This window comes from Erythrolamprus reginae, chromosome 1 (genome assembly GCF_031021105.1).
Source record: "Erythrolamprus reginae isolate rEryReg1 chromosome 1, rEryReg1.hap1, whole genome shotgun sequence".
NCBI classification, from domain to species: domain Eukaryota; kingdom Metazoa; phylum Chordata; class Lepidosauria; order Squamata; family Dipsadidae; genus Erythrolamprus; species Erythrolamprus reginae.
In genome coordinates this window covers 88656234-88668376 of record NC_091950.1, presented here as the reverse complement: position 1 = coordinate 88668376, position 12143 = coordinate 88656234, and the positions used below count along the sequence as shown (strand labels likewise).

At 43.2% G+C, this 12143-nt stretch overlaps 1 protein-coding gene across 2 annotated transcripts in view; it reads left to right on the top strand.

The window, feature by feature from the left end:
- Positions 1–12143, top strand: part of RGS6 (regulator of G protein signaling 6) — a 319358-nt gene that overhangs the window by 262764 nt on the left and 44451 nt on the right. For both annotated transcript variants that reach the window (XM_070758388.1, XM_070758379.1), the window contains exon 15: positions 11722–11908. In XM_070758388.1, the coding sequence (XP_070614489.1) occupies positions 11722–11908 (187 nt within the window). The remainder of the gene's footprint in view (positions 1–11721; positions 11909–12143) is intronic.

Sequence of the window (12143 nt, the reverse complement as noted above, 5' to 3'; positions counted from 1 at the left end):
TCTACTACTCTTTCAGTAAAATAATATTTTCTCATGTTGCTTTTGATCTTTCCCCCAACTAACTTCAGATTGTGTCCCCTTGTTCTTGTGTTCACTTTCCTATTAAAAACACTTCCCTCCTGGACCTTATTTAACCCTTTAATATATTTAAATGTTTCGATCATGTCCCCCCTTTTCCTTCTGTCCTCCAGACTATACAGATTGAGTTCATTAAGTCTTTCCTGATACGTTTTACTCTTAAGATCTTCCACTATTCTTGTAAGGGGAGTTTTATTTCTTCAGGCAATTTTCCTTAACTTAAAACAGATTGTTGTTTGCATCATTCTTTATTCTTTATTCTATCTGTTGTCTATATTCTGAAAAACATTAGGAGGTTAAAGACATAATAAATGCAAAACCATAGATATAGAAATTGTTGAAAGAAATATCCAGTCCAGGTCCTATCCGAGAGAAAGGCACTGGAGACAAAATGGAGGCTGGAGGCTGATTGGAAAGAGGGTCCATTTATTGATGAACAGAAGTTTGTGGTTCTAATGCAGCTGATCACATGGAGTTGAGAGTGGGGGGTATTTATACCTTATCTTGGGCTTTGAACTTGAGCTTCCTGTTCAAGAACATGGATTCTAATTGGCTGTTACTAGATTCCCATGGTTCGATATAGGGGTGGGTTCAACTTAATTTCCCTACCACTTCCCATTGCGACAGAGGTGCGCATTTTGCATGCATGTGCTCGCTTCACTTGCATGCGCAGAGGGTTCTTTGCTGGCCACAGCAACCAGAGAACCAGTTTGGTGGTGTGGACAGCAGACAGTTGCTGGTTTGGCGAGCGAAAATTTCCGCCACCAGTTACAGTCATAAGTGGGAGGAAATGGGTGATAGGAATGATGAGAAAAAGTAGTAATAGTAATGCAGACTTAGTAAATAGTTTGACAGTGTTGAGGGAATTATTTGTTAAGCAGAGTGATGGCATTTGGGAAAAAAACTGTTCTCGTATCTAGTTGTCTTGGTGTGCTAAGACTAGTAAATATTTTTCCATGTTCTCAAGGCTTAATACTGTGTTCGAAAACTGAGCTACTTTTTATCTGTTTCATATTATTATTGTTGTTGTTGTTGTTTTGTTGTTGTTGTTGTTGTTATTTATTGGATTTATATGCTACTCCTCTCCAAGGACTCGAGGCGGCTTACAGCATAATATGTTCTATTTTCTTTTATGTTGTAGTTTGCTTTGGGGTTGTTGTTGTTGTTTTGCTATCTTTTTCTGTAAATTATGGCAATAACAGTACTTTCAAAAAGGAAATTATTAATAATGATACAGGTTATGGTTTACAGGCAGGGGTGGATTCTACTTACTTTCCGGTTCGCATCATGACGGAATTGCACATTTTTTCTTCTCAGGAATGACTCTCTCCACATGCACAGTACTTAAGCAAAAAAAAGCAAGATGGCGCCATAGAGAGAACCAGCTCTGGGGCATGTCAGGCCTGGGTCACTGCCAGTTCCAGCGACACAGGCCACCAAGTTACTAATGGTTCTATAGAACTGGTCCTAACTTGCAGAAACCCACCTCTGGTTGCAGGTAAAATAAATCCATGATGGAAAATTCCATATAAAACAGCCATTTAGTTTAAATAAAGGTTTATCCCAAAACCATTAATAGATTCAGAAAATAATATGGAATATTCAAACAGATAAAATATGTAGTTCTCTAAAACAATTATCTCTCTCTATGAATACAATTTTAAGCAAGTAGCATAACCAGATTTTTGTTTGTTTGTTTGTTTGTTTGTTTGCTTGCTTGCTTGCCTGCCTGCCTGCCTGCCTGCCTGCCTGCCTGCCTGCCTGCCTGCCTGCCTGCCTGCCTGCCTGCCTGCTTGCTTGCTTGCTTGCTTGTTGGATTTATATGCTGCCCCTCTCTGAAGACTTGGGGCGGCTTACAACATACGAGGATTGCTCAGAAAGTAATGCACCACATTTTTTTCAACCTAGAGCAGGGGTAGGCAAAGTTGGCTCTTCTATGACCTCTGGACTTCAACTCCCAGAATTCCTGAGCTAGCATGATTGGCTCAGGAATTCTGGGAGTTGAAGTCCACAAGTCATAGAAGAGCCAACTTTGCCTACCGCTGGCTCGAGTAATGGTTCAAATGTGAAACTTTAGATATACATTATTTGAATTGTCAGCAGCGCGTGTGTAAATTTTGCATTTCTTCAGACAGATAGCATAGCTGCAGCAGTGTTTCAAAATGGTGGGTGTAGGTCAGCGTTTCCCAACCGGTGTGCCGCGAGACACTGCCAGGTGTGCCGCCTGGGCGGGGCGCTGCGGTGCCTCTGACCTCTCCGCTCCTGCCCGATGCCGCGGTTTCTGGCGCTCTCCTGCTGGGCCCCAAAGAAGGAAGGCAGGAAGGAGAGCTCCATTCTTCGCGCCTTTTTCCCGCCTTCCTTCTTTGGGGCCCAGCAGGAGAGCGCCAGAAACCGCGGCATCGAGCAGGAACCGGGAGGTCGGAGGCACTGGCACGGCAGCACCCGCCCAGCTGAAGCTTCCCTGTCGTCATCGGCAAGTGTCCTTTGGGGCCCGGCGGGAGGGCACTGGCGGTGGGAGCGGGGGGGGGGTCGCGGCTGCAGCGGCGCAGGCAGTCGCGGGGAGATGGCAGGGGGAGCAGGGGGGCGGCTAAAACGGCCCCAGGCACCGTTCCCTGTAGGCTTTTCCAGGGGCGCGCAGGGAGCCGCGGCCACCCGCCCGCCTACCGGATTTCCCTCCGCGCGGCTGGGGAGGTGGATTCGCCGCCCCCGCCAGCCCGATCTCCCTCCAGTGGCTGGTGACGTAGATCTACCGCCCTCGCCAGCCTGATCTCCCTCCGTGGGGGGGTGGGGGGCAATGAACCGACGACCGGGGGCTGTCCGTCCGTGTTGGGTGGTGCAGGGCAGGCACAGGCAGCCCCAGGGGAGAACAAGGGAGGGAGAGAAAGGAAAGAGAGAGTAAGGGAGGGAGAGAAAATTGAATGAAGGAGGGAGAGAAAGAAAGAGTAAGAAGTAGAAAGGATAGAGATAAAGGAAGAGAAAGAGGGGGAGAAAGGAAAGAGGGAGGAAGGTGGGAGAGAAAATTGAATGAAGGAGGGAGAGAAAGAAAGAGTAAGAAGTAGAAAGGATAGAGAAAAAGGAAGAGAAAGGGAGGGAGAGAAAGGAAAGAGGGAGAAGGGGGGAGAGAAAATTGAATGAAGGAGGGAGAGAAACAAAGAGTAAGAAGCAGAAAGGATAGAGACAAAGGAAGAGAAAGGGAGGGGGAGAAAGGAAAGAGGGAGGAAGGGGGGAAGAGAAAATTGAATGAAGGAGGGAGAGAAAGAAAGAGTAAGAAGTAGAAAGGATAGAGAAAAAGGAAGAGAGGGAGGGAGAGAAAGGAAAGAGAGAAAGGGAGGGAGAGAAAATTGAATGAAGGAGGGAGAGAAAGAAAGAGTAAGAAGTAGAAAGGATAGAGAAAAAGGAAGAGAAAGGGAGGGAGAGAAAGGAAAGAGAGAGAAAGGGAGAGAAAGGGAGGGAGAGAAAATTGAATGAAGGAGGGAGAGAAAGAAAGAGTAAGAAGTAGAAAGGATAGAGAAAAAGGAAGAGAAAGGGAGTGGGAAAAGGGAAAGAGGGAGGAAGGGGGAGAGAAAGAAGATATGAAGGAGGGAGAAAAAGAAGGAAGGAAGGAAAGAGGGAGAGAAAGGGAAGGAAGGAAAGAGGGAGAGAAAGGAATGAGAGAGAAAGGGAGGGAGAGAAAGGGAATGAAAGAGGGAGAAGGGGTGAGAGATAGAAAGGATAGACAGAAAGGGAGAGAAAGGAAAGAGAGAAAGGGAGGGAGAGGAAGGAAAGAGATGAGAGAGGAAGGAGGAGACAGAAAGAGAGAAAGGAAGGAAGGGAGAGAAAGAGGGAGGGAGAGAGAAATAGAGTGAAAGGGAGGAAGAGATATTTTTTTTGTCCAAACTTTTTTTAGCACCCCCCCCCCCCATGTTCCCCAGGATTTTGAAAATATGAAAAATGTGCCGCGGCTCCAAAAAGGTTGGGAAACACTGGTGTAGGTGATGTACGTTACAAGCAGCGTGTCATCACTGAATTTCTCACTGCAGAGAAAGAAACTGTTGGGAACATTCACAAAAGTTTGTGTACAGTTTATGAAGAATCTGCAGTTGACAGAAATACGTTAGTTGCTGGGCACAGAGGGTGAGGCCATTAGAGGGGATTCACACAGTGCAGAAATGGCCTGGGGGACCAGAACAAGGAGTGGTACCAACGGGGCATACACGCCCTTGTGTCTCACTGGAGGAAGACCATAGAACAGGATGGAGATTATGTGGAAAAATAGGGAGTGTAGAAGAAACATCATTCTTTCTTGTGTGTAAGTTTCATTGTGTTCAATAAATAATTGTTGGAGAAATAAAATGTGGTGCATTACTTTCTGGGCGACCCTCGTATTATGCAGATTGACGTCCCTCAATAGGTTGTCCTGGATGCTTTGGAATACAGTGGCTGTCATTCACAAGTCATTGGGTGATGGGTAATAAATGGAAAGACAACAGAAGAAGAAAAATTTATCCAAGAATAAATAAATCAGACAAGCGTTGCTATCAGACTCCTACAATCATAAATGATTGACAGTGTGGAATATACACTTATGGTTTTTATGTGTTTGAGCATCTTCCAGTTATGAATTCATTGATGGGCAGGTGGCAGGATCGAAGAGTTGGTAAAACATTCCAAAGGTCTTTGGGTTCTTCACCACTAGAGGGTGCACATGCTCCACGGGGACCTATGTCTGCCAAATAGCATTGAAAACCGCATGATACTGAATGAGCAACATCATCTCCCAAAGACTTGATACCAGACAAAAACCAAGGACGGGTGTTTGCAGAATTACCTGCAAGCATTCATAGACGGGATGGGGAAATGTTGCATTTAAAATTCCTAATGAAAAACAACCTGAGGCCCTCACCCTTGGCATTTGAATACTGAGCATGACTGTCCTTAAGGCTATTCTGCAACCCCAGACCAAGTGATGTCCTCTAGGTCAGTGTTTCCCAACGTTGGCAACTTGAAGATATCTGGACTTCAATTCCCAGAATTCCCCAGCTAAGGATTATAGGAGGGCACCTAGTTAAGGACAAACTCAAATAGGATGAAATGGCTAAGTTTTCACATTGTGCTAAACTTTATTGCTGAATTTTATATTGTTTTGGCTTTGCACTCTGTGCAAAGTCAGCCAATCGTAGCTTCGTTGACGTATCATCATTAAAAAAAACAAGGCTTACTGCAACATGAAGTCTTCCCTGATGTTTAGCAGCTTCAAGGAAATACAGTCAATAGCTTAGAATCTTAATAGCCTTCTGTACATAATTTTCCCTTCTCACTGATCATGCTTCAAGTGGCACCTTTTTTTTTGCAAGATTTTTCACGAACTAAAAAAAGACTTTTTTTTAGCCTCCAATCATTTCATAAAACTTTAAAAAAAAGAGTATTTCTCCACTTCCTATTTTAATAGTATCCACAACTTAAATATCCCAAGAAGTACAGTATTTCATTTCTGATATCAGAAAATGCATATGCAGAAGAGGTCTATTCCCAGTGAATTGTAAGAAGGCCTAGTTTGGCTGCAAAAGGCCATCTGGGAGCCATATGTCAGCTGTTCAGAGCTTCACCAATCAAGCGTAATAAATAAATAGATTTCACTGCAATTTTATGATATATTAGCCCAGCCAGGTCAGAGAAAGTGCAGTTTGTTAGGTTGCCCATTACAGTATTTGCAAAGACATCATTGTTGATATTATAGAAACATAGATGTCTGACGGCAGAAAAAGACCTCATGGTCCATCTAGTCTGCCCTTATACTATTTTCTGTATTTTATCTTAGGATGGATATATGTTTATCCCAGGCATGTTTAAATTCAGTTACTGTGGATTTAACTACCACGTCTGCTGGAAGTTTGTTCCAAGGATCTACTACTCTTTCAGTAAAATAATATTTACTCATGTTGCTTTTGATCTTTTCCCCAACTTATAGTTTATGTCACTCAATATAGTGTCTCTCTCTCTCTCTCTCTCTCTCTCTCTCTCTCTCTCTCTGTTGTGTGTGTGAGAGAGAGAGGGGGGAGGGAGAGAGAGTTTCTGTGTTGTTTGTGTGTGTGTACACACAGGCACACAAGACCTAAGGAATAAGTACTGCTTGATAGACTGGGAAACTAAGATGGCTGAGAAGCATTTCTATGTTCCATAAATTCAGCCATACTTGAGCCATGGAAAACAATGGATCTTTAAAACAAGCTTACTTTGGGCTGAGGCCAGCCCGTGAAGGTAGAAGGCATAGAATTTGATCTTTGGCGAACTTGTTCACCTGGGAAGGCAGAAATGGAAACAAGTCCTCCATTCTAAATATTTACATATAGCTTTCAAAAGGGTAGAAATCGTTCAAGGAAGTGATCAGCCCAGTAGAAAATGCAGGTCCTTCTGTTCATTTGAAGAGGATTTCACAAATGCTTTGGGGGTTTTTTTCCTTCTCCTTCTTTGGCCTTTACTTCATACTTTTACTAATACTTTAACAAGTACAGTATTAAAATGAGGACGCTTCTTGGTGTACAAAGTTCCTTAGTACTCTTATGAAAGTGCTAGTTGGGGATTATTTAAAAGGGTTTTTTTTTAAAAAAAAACATTTTTCACACTTCCACACCTGTTGAGGAGTATTCTCAGCAAGCAGTGCTTTTCTCAGCCATTTCATTTGGGTGGAGCATATTAAGGGAATGCACCACAGAAGTCGATCGCTGGCTTCATATATATTAAAACAGATGGCAGATATGCGCTAGTAACCCACATCTCCTATTGTGAAAATCACTGTCAGGGACAGGCAGCATCGACCACAAACAGTGAGTAAACTAACAATAAATGCTACAGATATTGTCATTTAACAGTCATATTTTCTCCCCAGAACACTTGAAATGGCATTTATATTCTCTTTATTAGGTTTTGAAATAGGACTGGATCCACTTTGTTTTGGTTCCTGTCATCCTCCAGGCCAGCAGACTTCATTGTGTCTGGTTTATGTTATATCACAGGGGTTGCCACACAAAAGAAGGAGTCAACCTATTCTCCAAAGCACCTGAGGGTAGAACAAGAAGCAATGGGTGGAAACTAAACAAAATTAGAATTAAGGAGAAATTTCCTGACAGAACAATTAATCAGTGGAACAGCTTGCCTCCAGAAGTTATGAATGCCCCAACACTGGAAGTTCTTAAGCAGATGTTGGGATAACCATCTGTCTGAAGTAGTGTAGGGTTTCCTACCTAGGCAGAAGGTTGGACTAGAAGACCTCCAAGGTCCTTTCCAACTCTGTTGTTGTTGTTATTATTATTGTTGTTATTATTATTACTAGTGATGGGCGAACCCAACGGTGTTCGGGTTCGGCAAGTTCGGACGAACTTTACGCAAAATTCGGCCGAACCCGAACCGAACCCGAACAAGGAATCCCTCCCACAAAGAGATTCGTGGGCGGAGCTTTGACGTCACCGGCAGGTTGCTAAGGAAGCCAAGGTGATCACTTCCTTGATTCCAACTTAGCAACCTGCCGGTGATGTCAAAGCTCCAAATGCTGAACACGACCCCGAACTTTGTCCGAAGTTTGAAAAAATTTCAGGTTCGTGTTCGGCATACCGAACACCGCAAAATTTGGTATGGACCCGAATTGTGCGGGTTCGGTTCGCCCATCACTAATTGTTACATATGTCCCCGAGATGGCTTCATTGATAACTGTTACAATGGCTTCCTCATGCTGATATTTCAGCCATTGTAATAACAGCACAGCTTTGTTCCGGGTACTAAGGCTCCTTTCCTCAACCTGGTGCCCTCAGTTCTATTTAACTACATTTCCCAGAATTCCTAGTCAGAATGGCTGCCTGGAAAAATAAAACCCAACCTCAGTTAAGGCAGGCTACACTAAGCACTTTATCTGATACCATGCCAAGCTGTGCCCATATACTCTGTATTTCACTCTGTGTCTGCTGCCAAGAAAAGCTCCTACATACAGTAGTTTGTTCCCCACTTTCTACAGACATTTGCCAATCACATTCCTATATTGGAATCTCTATGGAGGGATATCTAAGCTGGTTAGGGGGTGAGTTGTCTGCTGGTTTCACGTTTTTGTAAATAGACAATACTGTATAACATATCTGGATAGCTAAAGTGAGATGCCTCATCAAAATGCAAGTTTCCATGAATGGGTGAAAAGAACCAATTGCTGTGAACGTCCACTAGGTGTCAATGTCGTTTTGTGCCTGCTCCCTTTGAGACACTTCCTTGGGAACCCAGGGGAAAAAAAATGACATTATATCTAATGCAAAACTTTTCTGAGTAATCCATCCAACAAACGGCGAAAAATAACAATTATGTAAGATAGTTACTGCAAAAATCAACTTCTAGCAAACTCAGGGCAAAAATCTATATGGTCATTGAGTGTTGACAAGTTGATGGCAGGTAATCAATCAATCAATCCGAATTATCCTGACTGTGATATTGCTCTGGTGATGAAGAGTTTTCCTTTCAAACTTAACTTTGCTTAAGTAGAATAGCATAGGATTAAACCTAGTGATCTTCAACATAAAGCAGTGTTTCTCAATTATTTTCTGTTCCCCCCTCCCAGGAAGAAGTAAACATTTCACACACACACCCCGGCAACCCTCCACCGGGACAATTGTTTGCAATATTTGTTTCATGCTGTCCGCTGCCAATGTTTTTAGACACAGTAAATATACCAGTCTTTCCTTGTCTCCCACCATAGTCACAGTGAAGCCAAGCGCTACATTCGCTTTGTCATATTTCCTCATCTTAGCTTTCGGGAGACTTAAGTTTGTCTCATTATCTCCGTCTCCCTCCTCCTTTCTTTTCATCCCTGTTAAATATTTTTCCACGGTGTCTGCTAAGGGTTTGTTATCTGCACTTCATATCTCCTGCTCTGTGCTGTGTGCTATTGTTTGGTGCAAAAAACCCTCCTATTTCCTGCAGCAAAAAAAGGTATGTTCCCTGGAGTCATGTGCCCCCTCCGGCATTGCTCCACGCCTCCCCCCAGGGGTTGGGCTGCCCAGTGAAGGGCTACCAAAAATTTTACTACCACACTGTGGGCGGGGCTTATGCAGGATGTTCTTTCAATATCTTTCAGTGCAAATTGGGTACTCTGGGGTGGAGATCCATTTTTGCTACCCCACTGCGTGTCTCCCGCCCCCCCGTCTGGGCAACAGCCCACCCCTGGGCTTGCCTCACTATTTGAGAAACACTGACATAAAGCAACATTAAAAATATTAGACTGAATTTGAACCAGACCACCTTTTTATGCCTGAAAGAATTCCTTCTCTTCATTGATTACTCTGGGTGTTTGATGCTGGAAGTAGGAGGTGGGGAGACTGTTTGGAACCCATATTGCATCTCAGACATTAACACCCTTGTCCAAAGATACTTCACCAGAAGAGCCCTTCTCTCCTCCACTCGAAATAGAATACCCTATGAGACTAGACTTTCAATCCTGGGCCTAGAAAGTTTGGAACTAAGACGCCTTAGATCTAAGTATTTCCCACAAGACCATATGCTGCAATGTCCTGCCTGTTGGCGACTACTTCAGCTTCAACCACAACAACACAAGAGCACACAACAGATTTAAACTTAATATTAACCCTTCCAAACTTGACTGTAAAAAATATGACTTCAGTAATCGAGTTGTCGAAGCATGGAACTCATTACCGGACTCCATAGTGTCATCCCCAAACCCCCAATACTTTACCCTTAGATTATCTATGGTTGACTTATCCAGATTCCTAAGAGGTCAGTAAGGGGCGAGTACAAGTGCACTAGAGTGCCTTCCGTCCCCTGTCCTATTGCTCTCCTATATCTCCTATACCTTTCTTCTATTCCTATATCTCTTCTTCTATTCTTTCATTGATATGTTCTATTACTATATCTTCTTTTCTATTCTTTCATTGATATATTTTACTATGAGTATCTCCTCTATAACCTCCATCATGTATTTTACTATATGTATATAGATATATGCCCACTAAAACCCTCATTGTGTATTGGACAAAATAAATAAATAAAAATAAATAAATATTTCAGTTTGTTTTCAGCAAGCATATCAAAAGTATATTGTCTGCAAAATAGCTCTAGTTCCTGTTTCTAATTTCATAGGGTCTCTGTACATGGCTCTAAAAGTGACAGAGAGGCTGAAATGCATTATAAATGCATGGAGAAGCTATAAAGTGTGATTTTTTTTCTTTCAGAATCATTCAGAAATTACAACGTGCTAATGGGCCTGGCAATGGTTATTTGGATATCAGAAGTGCTTTTTTCAAGAGGCAACTTGACTTTTTTTTCTTTTGAAGACGTTTCACTTCTTACCCAAGAATCTTCTTCAGCTCTGACTGGATGGTGGGGGAATGGAAGGATTTATACTCCTTGCAGGAAGTTCAGTTGTCTTTTGAAAAAGCACCTTTGAGACAACCATGATAAACCCCTGTCCCGGGCCTGCCAGAGATCATCCGACGAAAGTAGTTTCAGTGCTGTAGCCGGGCCTGAATCCTGACTGCTGAGGGCCTAGATAATCAGCTTCACCCAAGGACTGTTGGAGCTGGAGCGACACCACCTTCTCAAAAACCTTCCCTATAAAGGGAAGGTTGAAGACAGGACGATAGTTGTTTAAAACAGCTGGGTCCAGGGAAGGCTTCTTGAGAAGGGGGTGCACAAGTGCCTCCTTATAGGGAGATGGATAGGACCCCTGCCTCAAGGAAGCATTGACAATCTCCTAGACCCAGCCCCGTGTCACCTCCCTGCTGGCCGAAACCAGCCAGAAGGAACACGGATCCAATAAGCAGGTGGCGGAACTCACAGCTCCCATGGCCTTGTCCACTTCATCAGGCGTCACTAGGTCAAACTCCTCCCACACAAGAGGACTAAGACGTGCCTCTGTCACCTCAACCGACTTGTTCTCAGCCAATACTGCATTCCATTCAGAGTCAAGGTCTGTCCGGATCTGAGCAATTTTATCTGCGAAAAATTCATTAAAATCCTCAACACTACCCTGCAAGGGTTCATCAACTCCCCCCTGGTTAAGGAGGGAGCAAGTCGCCCTAAACTGGGCAGCTGGGCGAGATTCCGCTGATGCAATCAAGGCGGCATGATATACGCATCTTGCCGCCTTCAGCGCCACTTTATAAGTCACAATATGAGCTCTTAAAAGTGTTCGGTCTTTTGTAATTGTTTTTATTGTCTCTATTCTGGAGTACTTTAAAATTTTCATATTCATTTTATTGTTGTACACCACCCTGAGTTTTGGGTGGCCTATAAATTAGATAGATAGATAGATAGATAGATAGATAGATAGATAGATAGATAGATAGATAGATAGATAGATAGATAGACAGACAGACAGACAGACAGACAGACAGACAGACAGACAGACAGACAGACAGACAGACAGACAGACACAGACAGACAGATAGACAGATAGATAGATACAGTAGATAGGCCGACAGAAAGACAGGTAGGTAGGTAGGTAGGTAGGTAGAAAGAAAGAAAGAAAGAAAGAAAGAAAGAAAGAAAGGCAGGAAGGCAATCAAGCTGAATCTTGGCTGTAAAAAGACTGGGCTAAAATTAACCTGAATCTTGGTGGTTGCAACTGACTCACTTTTCTGAGGTCCGTTTTCTTTCTTTGTTGCCTCAATGCAGGTTTTGGTTGGCTGTCCAAGATCTCAAAAAACAACCACTGCAAGATGTAGCGACCAGAGTAGAAGAGATCTGGCAAGAGTTCCTCGCTCCCGGGGCCCAGAGTGCCATCAACCTGGACTCTCACAGCTATGAAATCACAAGCCAAAACGTCAAAGACCCAGGGAGGTACACATACGAAGATGCACAGGTTCGGACTTGGATGTCATTTCTCATAGTGCACTAGAACATAAGAGGGAAATGCAGCTTTTAAACTGAAAAAAAGGGTCCCTGGGAAATGCCTAATTTATTGCTATGCAAGGTGGAGATGCTTCAGTCTCAATCAGGAGCAGAAGCAGGAATTGAATAAGGAAATTTATAAATTGATTTTTGTAAAAAAAAAAAAATGGCAATGTTTGCTACTATCACCATTTCCTTAGAGCAGC